At 39.1% G+C, this 13280-nt stretch overlaps 1 protein-coding gene across 2 annotated transcripts in view; it reads right to left on the reverse strand.

Moving 5' to 3' along the window:
• RNF144B (ring finger protein 144B) overlaps positions 1 to 13280 on the reverse strand; it is a 71049-nt gene that overhangs the window by 57145 nt on the left and 624 nt on the right. The window contains exons 2-3 of one of the 2 annotated variants that reach the window (XM_083747032.1): positions 12437 to 12556; positions 10477 to 10574 (exon numbers count right to left, since the gene is read on the reverse strand). Coding sequence is in view for 1 of the 2 variants with exons in the window: in XM_083747030.1 (XP_083603156.1) it covers positions 10446 to 10461 (16 nt within the window). In the remaining variant the exon portion in view is untranslated. Of the gene's footprint in view, positions 1 to 10445; positions 10575 to 12436; positions 12557 to 13280 lie in introns of those variants that run through there. The other variant, XM_083747030.1, reaches the window with a different exon arrangement.

Raw genomic sequence — 13280 nt, forward strand, 5'->3', positions numbered from 1 at the left:
GGCAACAGGTGATTTTACAGCACTGGCGCAGCTATGGCTGGACATGAGGGCCAAAGTCCAGCAATCCACATAGCTCAGCCCCTCCCCAAAAGCGACCACCCTGAAAGGGGTAGATTAGCAGTAGCAAACTGACACCCAGCCCACTTTATTTACTGCCTTAATAGCCTGCCTTTTTTCTCTAAGTAGTTTAAGATGGCACACATTAATCCCCTCAATAACCCTGTGAAATAGGTGAGGATGAGAGGTAGTGACTTGCCCATATTATATAAATAACAACAACAACACAAGGATTTGAGTCTCTTCACGTCTGTGGCCATGGTGGGTTGTGGATTTTCTCTTATAAAACATAGCAAAGGTGTCTTCCTTTTATAATTCAGTACACAAATTAAATATATTTAAGCATTTCTCCTGATCTGCTTAATCTATTCCAGTCATAAACATAAGGTGGACTCGTAGAGTTTTATCATTCTAGTTCTATAATTCTAGGAAAGTTCCTTGTAATTTGCAAAACTAGATTTGTTTTAATAAACAGACAACTAATTGTTGCTGGGCCGGGGGGAGGGGTTTGGGGAACTACTCAAACAGGTTTAACAAAGAAGCCTGCCAAACAAGAACAAGATCAAACACGTTATTACCTGCTAAAAGGATGCCTGAACAACTTTTTGAGATGTGACTGTTGCATTTGAGGGAACTTTGTAGCTGCTGTGAACTGGTTTAAGCAAATTGCATTGTGTTTTGCCTGGTGTCCATTAATGCTGCAAAGGTGTTATTCCAAATAAATGGAAAATACTACTGCTCAGTTATTTTAAGAAAAGTTATGTTATGAGAGAGCCAGGAAGACTTGAGTTCAAATCGTCACTCTGCCATGAAGCTCACTGTGCATAGACCAGACATTGCTGTCTCTCAGCCTCACCTACCTTACAGGGTTGCTCTGGAAATAAAAATAAAGGGGAGGCAGTGTAAAAGCTGTCCTGAGCTCCTGGAAGGAGGAATATAAATGTAGTCAAACAAATAAAAGAAAAATGTTCGGGGGGGGGGGTGATGAATGGAAACTGTGGTTCCCATTATTAAGAGCCAGCAAGGGCCTCTGCTTTCCTTACTAGTTTTTATATTATTTTATTTATTTATATTTTCTCTTTGTAAACCACTTTGAAGTGTTTGACAAAAGTGTATTAACTTTATGCAATAAAATAAATATTTATAATATGGCTTTTAGGACAAGGTCCAGCCTTTTCTTTTTTAAGATGGCTGAGGGAAGGCATGGTAATCTTATAAAATTGTGATTGGTGCAGTGAAATTTTCATACAGTCATAATACTAGAACTTAAAATCAATCAAGTGCAATTTACTATAAAAAAGGATTCTGAACAGAAAAGCAAATGTAGTTCTTTGCACAATGCATAATTAAGTCACAGAACACATTAGAGAAAATGCAGACCCTTTTGCTTTAGCTTTGCTCTAGAAGGCTTAGTTTGGTCAGAATCGAGTATACGCTTCCAGAGCTAATGCTTAAATACATTACTTCTAGTAAATGAGCAACCATAGCCACTAGAGGGCCAAGAAAATTTGTGTCCCTGGCTTTTTAGACTCGTCTACCCATGTGCTATCTGAAACCAAAGGGGCTCATTGGTTGCCAGATGTGAATTTTTTTTCAGCTCTCCTACCTCACTAATATGACAACACATACTGTACTTCCTGCAACCAGATGACTTTGGAGAGGAGAATAGCATCCAAGTGTGAATCATCTCTACTACAATGGTACCTCGGGTTACATACGCTTCAGGTTACATACGCTTCAGGTTACATACTCCGCTAACCCAGAAATAGTACCTCGGGTTAAGAACTTTGCTTCAGGATGAGAACAGAAATCGTGCTTCGGCAGCGCAGCAGCAGCAGGAGGCCCCATTAGCTAAAATGGAGTTTCAGGTTAAGAACAGTTTCAGGTTAAGAACAGACCTCCAGAACGAATTAAGTACTTAACCCAAGGTACCACTGTATAGGCAAAGTCACGGACCTGTAACCGAATTGTTTAGTCCTCACACAAACATACATTATTCTAGATACCTTTTAAGGATTTTATGCTGATCTTGTGAAACTCCATGCAACTCCTTTAACCTTTGCACTCTTGCTGGTAGGTATAATAGTAGGTTTCTTTTTCTCTCCCCGCCCCCCCCAAACAAATTCTTCAAGTATTACTGGCAATCTGCCAGGAGGATTCCCTTTGAACACATCTGTTGTACTGCTGAGATTTACATGCTCCAGGTGCTGCACTTTGATTGGCACCTGTGTTACAAAGCAATTCTTAACCATCACTACTCAAAACATAAGTTCTACTGAGTTTGATGGGGCTTACTCTCAGGTAAACAAGATTAGGGCTGCATCCTTAAATCACACCACTCTATCCATGAATGTGGTTGAGGACAGTAGAAGCAAATCAAACAAAGCCAGAAGAAAGGTTTGGGCATGAGTGGAAGGAGAGCAAGCTTCTCTCTGTGTATGAAAGTAATGGGGCTGGAGCAGGAGCAGTTCATTTCTGTTTACCCTCCTGTGGGACCCGCAGAGAGGTGAGGACGTCTCTTTCTCTCTCTTTATAAGGAGACAGCTCATTAACTAATGCATGATAAATAATTTGTGCACAGCAGGTTCATTAATTTAACATGGAACCATCAGCAGAATGTAATTACAGGGTCCCAAGGTCCTAGCGATGCGCTTGCAATTGCAGCCACCCATCCATTAGGCAAGGTAGGCCTCTGTCTATAGCAGAAACTCCACACGAAAGAGAAAACCATCCCAACGACTTGTTTTGAGAGCTAGCGACAGGTTTCAGGGTTAGCCAGGATGAGTCCCACTCCCATGCCATGCAAGGTAAAGTCATCTCTGGCCTGTCAATGCCCCCTGGTACAAACATAAGCAGAAACGAATTTAACACCAATCAAGCCATGAACATATGGGTGGGGTAGGGCGAGGTGTGAAATGCACTGGAGAAACCTCGCTCTACTCAAAGGTGGTAGGTAATATGAACACACCCTGTGATACGAAGGAAACTTGGAACCCACAGCAACCAGGAGATGGCATAGAAGTCCTGGATTAGCTCGATTGAACTAGAATATCTAACAGCAGGTTTCTGTTCTCCCTAAATGCATTTGCTTATAGCAACGGTTCTCAAAGGGTGTGGCATACAACACTGGTGTATCAGGAGAGGGTGGCAAGTGTGCGGGAAGATTCAAGGACATTAAAGAAACATTTAAATGTTTAAGTGTAGCATAGCATAGCATTTTTCTTTTCTTTTATTTGCAGAATATGGATAGATACCTTTTCAAAATGAGAGCAAGAGCATCAAGTGATACTGCAAGGACACACCGCTCATTGACTTTGTATGCATACTTAAGAGACTTGTTTATAATTATATTTAGGTAATGATACATGTTCTTATGTAGCTAGATTGTTTTACACTTTCTGGATGTCACATGACCATATAATAAAGTAGTTGTGTTCTGTGTTATAAATCAAGCACTGCTGGGAGTTTCTTATTTTTGTTTTACAATGTATTTCTTCTCAGTAAAAAAAAAACTGGTGTTGCATGATCACATTTTTATACTGAAAGTGTGGATCAGAGAAACAATTTGAGAACCACTGGGTTAATGAATAACAAGGTCTATCCAGCTCTGGGTTAGAGAGGAAATGTTTGCTATATTTCAATACAAGCAGTGAATTGTATCTTCACTGAATTCTTTACTAAATTGGTATGGGGTTGTTGTTGTTGTTTTTTTTGCAAAAGGATTCATTACAATTCTATAATTGCGTACTGTGCCATAAGTCCCATTGAGTTCAGTCGGCCTTGGTTCTAGTGTGCATAGGATTACAGTCTTTTAAGTAGTTGCAGTGCTTTTTTTCTGGGGGGACACATACCCCTAAACATTTTGTGAATCTACGTTTGGCCTCATTGAGGGGCAGTATTTCAATATGAGTAGGAAAATGAGAGTACCCCTCAACATTTTGTTTTAGAAAAAAAACACTGAGTAGTTGTAAACAAGCCCAAGCATTAAGATGTCACTGTTGCTGTATTATAATACAAATAATCCCTCTAGTGTTCAGAGTCTATTAGTTCATAGCACAGACTTAACCAATATATTCTATAAGACCAACAAAGCAGGTATAACTAAACCTAAATCATGGAATCTACTAAATCTAAATCTACTCAGAACAGTTTGCCTATATCCAAGTAACAATAAATTGACAGATTGTTTTTGTTTTGGGGAATGGAAATGTGTTTTAGGGATGATCCATGAGATTAAAAAATCCATTGCCATAGGCTTTTGTAGTGGTGGATATATTTGCCCACAACCATGGCAGTTATCTATGGTATATTGCCAACTGCCAGGTGTGTGTGTAGTCATTCAAACATACCTGACAGGATTTATGAAAAGTATTCTAACTGCCATCCAAACTGTTTGCACCAATAAAGGGCAAGGATGTTCCATGGACAAATGGTAGCAAATGCATTGTCCTGCTGAATTATGGGATTCCTTTCCCTTTCTGCATATTGATTCCATATGGAGCCAAACAGCACAGAAGAGCAGTGGGGAAAACTCCATTCACTAGAAGGGGATGCAAAAATACCAAAGTCTGCCAATTAGAAGAGAAATTGAGACATACATGATCAGTTGACTGCTTTCCGTATTGTATTGCACTGCCATTTGCATTCTTAAAACTGTTTTACAAGACCAAAATCTCTTTTTAATACACTGACAATGGTATTCGCTTGTTTGGGTTATCAGTGCAGGGACTGGGAAAAGGTGCTAAGCAGGCAAAATTAGCCATTATACAATAATAAATATATTCACAACAGCAATGGGCCAGCCAACAATCTTAAATTTTGTTTATTATGCTATTCTAGATACAGATTTAACCTTTCTTGCTTAATGTTTACTTTTCCATTCCTTGAAATGAGAACTGCAGTAAGTGGTCTGAAAGCTTGCTACTTTCACAGTTGCGTCTTTGTGTCACACTGTACCCTTTTGAAAATATGCCAGGCTGTTTCTGTAGAACGTGCTATTTAAATGTACATTTTCCTTCGCCTTCTGAAATCGTTGGGTGAAATAGAGTTATTTCCTAGATTAGCAAAATCAGAGATTATATAAAGCTGTTCATTTCTAAACGGACACTAAACTATTTCTGTTTTGAAGACCCAAGTATTATATTGCTTCTGTATTTCTTATGTAAAGCTCTGTTTGCGGAATTTGCTTCATTGCAGTATATTTTGGAATAAATGAATAAAATAAACATAAAATTGCTGAAAACCAGAGTAAGAGCATCGTTTTAGTATCCAGTATGATTAATGTGTTGCAGAAAGTGGAAGCAAGGGCTTTTAGAGTAAGACCAAATCAATTTGGCTTTTATTCACATTATGATTCTTTAAGATACACAAGTAATGTACATCTAGATTTTGCTTTTCTGGCAAATATCTAAAAGGAGCATCCACAAACATCCTCTGCCATGGAATGATGGGCAAGGTCCAGATTCAGAAACACATGACTTCTGTTTCCTGGATCATATCTTCCAGAGTGGAACTCCCAGGGGACAGAACATTTGGTGATATAATAGGGACTGGGACTTCCAGAGCCCAACTTTCTGTGGTGTCATCAATCAAACTCAAAGGAGCAATCCTGAAGGTATTTGGCAGGAGGTATACTACCTATATATATTACTTGTGGGGTTACACTGTAAATCCTTTTGCAAATATGCTAGACCTTTGCTTGCAGACCCTGGACTCAGCTACTTTAGTCAAAAAAGCAGCGACTTGAATACATTATAAACATGCAACACCAGATGGTGCCAGAGAGCACAAAACCTTTCTAGAGTGTTTTTGCATAGGGTTTTTTTCTTTTCTTATAATGCTTTAATTCCTGACTTATTTAAAGCATTTTTCCCTTTATGTAGACCGCTGCGCCCCGCCCCCAACTCAGGTCATGCATGCCCCAGCAATCTCTCAACACTAAATTTCTCTTCAAGTCTTGGAGTAATGTGTTGAGTTAACCTGTGAGAGGGGCTAGCACACTTCATGCCACCCACATGCCATTGTCTTTGCATTCGACCTCTAACTCACAGATCTTGTGAAGCTGGGGGCTTTCTGTACCTGCTACCCAATCATTTTAAACCCTGAAAACCCCCAAATCTCAAATGAGCACATGAGGCTCCCCACTCCCTCCACAAGTTTGAAAGTAGCAGAAAGACAACAGGGGATGATGTTAGTGCACTCAACTCCCATCCACCCCTCCTAGCATGTTAGCACACTATCGTGGTGTCACCAGAAAAGGACTAGCAAGTGTGATGGAAGTTTAACTCAGGCTATAAATTTACTATACACACTTAAGCGCCAGTTACATTAATGGGGCTGACTTCTGAGTGAACATGTATAGGATTACGCTATAATACAGATGTTCTTTTTGTGGACCTTCAAATGAGGATTAAAAGTTGCAATAATAATAATAACACAAGGCCCTTTTTGCTGAAGGAAAATGCCAAGCCCTTTTGGCATATGATCTGCACAGATAAGATCCTAGTTAACGCAGGCTACATGCCTTTAAAACTGAAATGACATGGATGGAATTAACATGGGTTTTTAATAAGGTCAGAAAAAGCTGCCATGCCACAAAAATCTGATCTGTTTGCTTAATTCCAGTAGACTCAAGGAGTGTCAGGAATTCCAAGAGGAAAATATGTTGTGGTTTCACTAATGTGGGCCACCTCAAAACAAGGAAATATGGGGATCCATGAGTTTCCAGTATTCCTTATTTTATGTCAGTCAGGCTGGTTAAATTCACATGTACAGACTCTGGGCTTCATATAGCATGCCGACTACAACTTGAATCTGGCCAGGTGTTTTGTATATTTGCAACTCCATCTTACAGCTGGCATGCTAAGCCTAGGAGTTGACATGTTGTGAGAATATCACTTCAGCATACGCTGTCATTGAAAATAATGGATGTTCCTTCAATACCAGCCACATCCATAGGTCTCCTCAGTTGTTCACTGAGTGTTTTGCATCCACCAAGCTGACTAGGAGATTTACTTCTTAATCCCTTTATTTCAAGACAACAGAGTTGCCATCCTTTTAATTGGCTCTACTGCAGTACTTTTACCTATAGTGTAATATGCAAGGACTTCACTGGGGAATCTATTTCCCTTGTTTATGTCCATGAAGAGGGGGGGAATCACCTATTAAATTTCTTCTGGTCAAGCTGCTGGTAAAGGCACAGCTTGCTTCCTCCAAGAAAGAAGATTGGTTCAAATGTTGCCCTTCCCAGTGAAGCTGCTGGGAAAAACCCTTCTGCTGCACATGGTAAGAGCATCACAGTCACATTGTGAAGTTCTGGCTGGCATGTTATTTCAGGGTTCTTCCTTATGCAAAGTGTCCCTTTATCTCCTGTTATTCAAGCCTATGATCTAAGTCCATGACCCAACTTACAGCATTCCCATTTGGATTTCAGGGTTAAACTCCCAAGTGGAAAGAGTTCCGTCTGCTTTCCTCCAGGAGATACTGGGTTTACTATCTTGTGTGGGGAACACAGCTATTTATTTGGATGTGTGTATTCAGTCAGCTGAATTGTTGAGATCATGTCCTGAAATGGTGGTTATATTTATGCTTTTCAGTAGCTGCAAAGCATATTCTTTCATACTCTCATACTCTTTCATTAGTGTTAATGGGAAGAAGATATTTAGGCTGGGCTTCTCTCCTCAATTTTGCTGCAATTATAGGTCAAAGGAGGCCCAGTTTTTTTGTTGTTCAGCAATTAATCGTCTTACATCTGCACAGTAACAAACTCTGCATTTCATTACTGTTTAGCAAACCCCTAAACTATATAATCATCGTTCAAATAGGAGAGCATTTATCCTTGCTTATTTTAATGTGCTACATTCTGCACTGTTAAGTGAGCAAGATTTCAGTTCTTGACAGGTTGTATTTGTGGAGCTGGAGCAGAACCTGTTGACCATGTTATGCTGTACTGTAGCCTGTGTAGTGAGAGAGGTTAATTCTCCCTCTACTCCGAACTCCCCTGGGAATATGTCCTAATTTTGTATCATTCTGTTTAAGGGATGTTTCCTCCAGTGTTACTGAGAGGGTTGGAAAAACAATTTCTGACTTCAGTGCAGATTAGGAAAAGCTTCCTATTGGCTTCAGAGAGAGAGAGAGAAATGTGTGTTTGTATTTGTCTGTTTTTAATTGTTTTAATGAGCTATATGTTTTCTTTCCATACCAAATTTTATTTGCCTGTGACCACAATAAACAATTCATTCATTCACATTTGTGTTGTGCTGACCAAGCATGTGAACCAAAGTATATGTGATCTCCTTCCTGACACAACACCACCATGTGGACGTTCATATGATTGTGTTGATTTGTCTGGTAAACCCAGTACAAATAAAGAATAAATTAGGAAAATTAGAGAATAGTCATTGACCTGACCAAAATTTTACCACAGTGGACTTTAAATATCCTCTTGATAGCAAAAAGAAAAATATTCTCACTTTGTTTCTTTTAGATGAAAAAGGATTTGATACCTTCCATAGTTAGCCTGGATAGTTAAATATTTGGCAAGCTATAGGAGCCTTGAAAAATAAATAAAGCAGAATAAGGACAAAAGTAGAGGTTCATTGAGATTAGAGAAAACCTTGCCCTATGAACTGCAGGGAACAATGCCTGTATTTGCCACAGATCCTGTATTTCCTGAAGAAATTAGCATCTTATCAACCACACACCAAGAATATTGTTAATGGCAGTGGAAAACTGGATTTTTCTTAATGACAGTTAAAATGTATCGTGGGACTGTTAAACATATCATGCGATTCAATTGCTTCCTTTTAAAAATAACAGGAAATAGCCTCAATTTTGCAGATAAAAATAAAGAATATAAAAATACCCAGTTGAATAATAGCAAAGGGAACATGAATGAAGCTTGGATTGAAAGCCGTGAACAGAATAGAAGCCAAAAAGCAGGAACCCAAATGAATACAGGGTGTGGGGATACTATTTTAGCATAGGAAGCCTAGAGAACAACCTACCAGATATACCAGAAGATCTGCCTATCAATTAAAATACAGCAAAGTCCAATTAATTGAACAGAACTTTACTGGAGAACCCATGGAGCCAAGTAATGTTTCATGAACTGCCTTCTGGAGCCAGCCATCATGTTGACATGGAGTCATTGCAATGCAATACCCCAATACCCAACTCATACATTTGCCCCAGAAGGATACCACCGTCAAGCTGCTGGGAGATCAAGAAGAATCAACAGTCATACTCTCCATTTCTAGAATGGACAAAGAGAAGGGAAGCAGAGTCCCGCCAGTGTACCTGCTGAGCAACCAGCAACTTTTTGGTTGCTCCTCTCCTTAAACTGTCTCCATTTCACCTGATCTTTAAACCTTTGTAACCAAGAATAGTGCACAAAATTGCTTTTTTCCTTCTCCCTCCCCATGAGTTTTCCTTTTGTATTGTCTAGATTTTGAACCTGAAGGCAGGGACTGCCATATTACTTCTCCCTGTAAACTGCTCTGAGTGCATTTTTCACTGAAGAGGTGCAAAAATGCTTCAAATAAATAAGAAATAAATCTGGTTTAATCCTTACAACAATCCTGTAATATTAGGATGAGAAAGAGTGGCTTGCCTAAGACAAGTTCTTGGCAGAGCAAGATTTGAGTGCGGAATTCCTGATCTCATTCTGTTAGCCACGATGAAACCAACATTCTTGTCTCAACAGTTCTGATGAAAATGAAAACTTCTCCACAATTTTGAAAATGTGTGACCCAAGAACTACATAACAAAAATAAACAGCTAAATGGGAACATGTATTTTTGCATGCTACAACAAAATATAAATTTGGAAACTATTATCTTACATGCCATTACACTCCAGAGAAGTCATTTGTTTCCCCACTACAAACCTGATTTAAGACTAATGTACAGTATGCATTTACTTTGTCAGATGTTAGGGTATGATAATGCAAGGAGATGGCTTGGTCTGGAAAATGTTCCAAAATGTATTTAACTTGTGGAGATCCGTGATGTCCTGATTAGGGCTGCATGAACAACTTTCTGGATCTCTTTAACTCAATGGCAAATTTTCACTAACTTCGACTGAACCACAAGTTTTTACTGTGTTTGCAGACTGGCAATGCTATGTTAATGGGTGTAGCTGCTTCAAGAAAACTGTGGTAATAGAGTAACTGATCCTCTAGAAGGCATCATGCCCAACATGCAGAGTTGAACTAACACACACACACACACACACACATCTCATCACCACAAGTATGAAAGCAATGCCTCGCCATAATGGTATAAAGCTGATGGCTTGCAGAAGGAAACTTGCAGGCAGAAATGTTCAGGAGACAGAAGATTAAATCCACAGTATGAATGACAATATATAGGGAAAAGCCTAATATTTACCATTGTCCAGATGCATAGAGGGGAATCTCACCTTTCTCCTGTGCTTTGGCAGTTAATAGAGTTGCAAGCAGTCCAAGATTTCTTTTCACTAGTTACAGCTTGCTTCTTCTTTCAGAAATGCAGCCATTTCTTCCATGCAGCAGATAAAGAAACCAATGACAGCTTCAGGTAACGTCTCATAAAATCTCTTTCTGCAACTACATAGTCCTTTTTTAACTCTTGTTTGCCTTCTATACTCCCTTTCACCCTAACTTATCACCCTTCTATATTTTCCAAAGGAGCTACAGTTCAGAATCTGCATACCTCAGCAGTCTTAGGCAACCTATTACTGGGATTTCTTTGCCACATATATTTGGTATGGGTAGTGAATAGTGCAATTGCTCCTCCAGCAACTGGCCTAGTCTGGAGAGGGGTTTTACAACTGTAACGGTCTGCTCGCCGCAATTGATACAGGCAGTTTGTGTCAGAAGGCACCACCTCCTCTCCTCCTCCTCCTCTTCCTACAAAAGGCAAATTCATTCTGCATTTCAGGAGTAGAGTGTTAGAAAGAGTCTGTCTCTTAAGGACTGCCACAGCTACTGTGTGTTGGGGTGTGGAATAAGGAAGCTCAACCTCAAAAGAAAGGCATCCTGTGTACTCACTGCATTTAATATATATCCAACAAATATTTAATATATGGGTACTCATAAGAACTGCACAGAAAAACAGAATGGACCTGTAAAACATAGTTATATCTGTTCTGAAATAAAAGAAACAAATCTGAAATATTCTTTGTCTGTAGTTTATAAATATAACCAGACTTACAGAGGAATATTATTGTACTCAATTCACAGGTGATTTGATACAAATAAATGTTTACATATTTTTTACAGGCAACTTTCCCAGAATTAAGAGCATAAAGCTTGCAGGAACTTTAACATAAAAGAAGCCAGCCACTTTTCTGTTTAATTCATACACCATACAAATACATAATTAACTTCAAAATGCTATGAAGACTGATGCCATTGTATGAATCCAGCCTGGAAGAGAGGTTAGCATTTCCGATCCATCAAAGTCAATGAAATAAATACCATTCTAACGTTTTTAGATGCAACAGCAATCCATTATTTGATACCCTGGCTCGTCAATGAACCATTAGAACAAAGCAGTTCTCAAAGCTTAGGCATAATGGAAAACTGTGGTTAATTCCAAAGCAAAGGCTTCCAGATCTTCCCCTTACATGTGCAAGGGAGAAGGGGAGAGTGTGCAAACACAAAGATTGTTCAGGCTCATTCTTATGTTTTGTAGCTATGACTGAACTAGACTTGTGTCTTATTATGTGAGACCAGCAATGTAACAATATATTAAGTCTTTGTATCGTGATTTTAAACTTTTGTTTCATCACAATACTCCTCAGTCTTTGAAGATGTGATAACATAATTATTAGCTTAGCTTTTTATTCCACAGTACCTAATCACTATCAACTGCCCTTGTTACTTTAGGCAGAGCTCCATTTACAGAGTTGCATGCTGGCATTCAAGATAACAGCAGCCTCTATCTGGAATAGTTCAGTTTCAGGTTTCAGTTTAGTTTTTTACATACCCATCTTGATGTGTATTTTGCACTTTGGACTGGAAGGAGGAGCTGGAGGTCAGTGGAATTTTCGCTAGTGTGTGCTTGATCCATCAATAGTTAGTAGTAATATTTATTTTTAATAACATTTCTATAAACTTAGTGGATGTCAACAGAAACAAAACACATTTATTCCAACAATGAGAAATGTATCTCTGTTGTTCTCTGTAAGACATAATTCACCATGAATGGAAATAATAACTGTTTCTAACAGCACAATCCTATTCAGAGGTGTGTAGTTCAGAGGGACTTAATCCTAGAAAGTAGGTATCAGACTACAGTGTGAATGGAGCCAAGTTTCATAGGTTTTATTATTTAAATAATAAATATTACAAAGAATTACTAACATGGTTTTTAACATGACCACTAGCCCACAGTACCTCTTACAGACTTCCTACAATTCTGCTGTGGATATTTCATGCATCTGTACATATTGTAGAATCTTCCATCTAATTTTACTTTCGAAGGCAGGGATATTGAAGACTGCATCATTTTGATACCTGTAAACAAAAGCACAAGTGCCCAAGTAGATCAGACACACTCAGTGACATACATTGCACACAGGTGCATTGCCTTTCATTCAACCAATAACTTACCCATATACTATATCTATTCTACCCTGTTTTCTCTCTTGTGCTCCCATCTCTCCTCGAGAGTCCATTTACAGTGGTACCTCGGGTTAAGTACTTAATTCGTTCCGGAGGTCTGTTCTTAACCTGAAACTGTTTTTAACCTGAAGAACCACTTTAGCTAGTGGGGCCTCCTGCTGCTGCCGCACTGCCAGAGCACAATTTCTGTTCTCATCCTGAAGCAAAGTTCTTAACCCGAGGTACTATTTCTGGGTTAGCAGAGTCTGTAACCTAAGGTGTATGTAACCTGAGGTACCACTGTATTGTAGTCTTTTAATATTGAAACTGGAAGGTTTTCAACGGAAATATATTATTAATGTTATGAGTCACACTGGGGATTCTGGTAAAAAAGCAGTATACAAATCTAAAAAGAAATACAATACATAATTGATTCCAATCCTGAACGCGGCTGCAGGAGCAGCATAGTATTTAATGTATTTTTAATATTTTGTTGGAAGCCACCCAGTGGCTGGGGAAACCCAGCCAGATGGGCCGGGTATAAATAATAAATGGTTGTTGGTAGATTTTACAGATCGGTGGCAATATGGGCAATATGGACACGGGGTTTTCTCTCTATGCTTAGCGCGCCTGAGCT

The sequence above is a fragment of the Podarcis gaigeae genome (genome assembly GCF_964106915.1).
Source record: "Podarcis gaigeae genome assembly, chromosome: 7".
Classification (NCBI taxonomy): Eukaryota; Metazoa; Chordata; class Lepidosauria; order Squamata; family Lacertidae; genus Podarcis; species Podarcis gaigeae.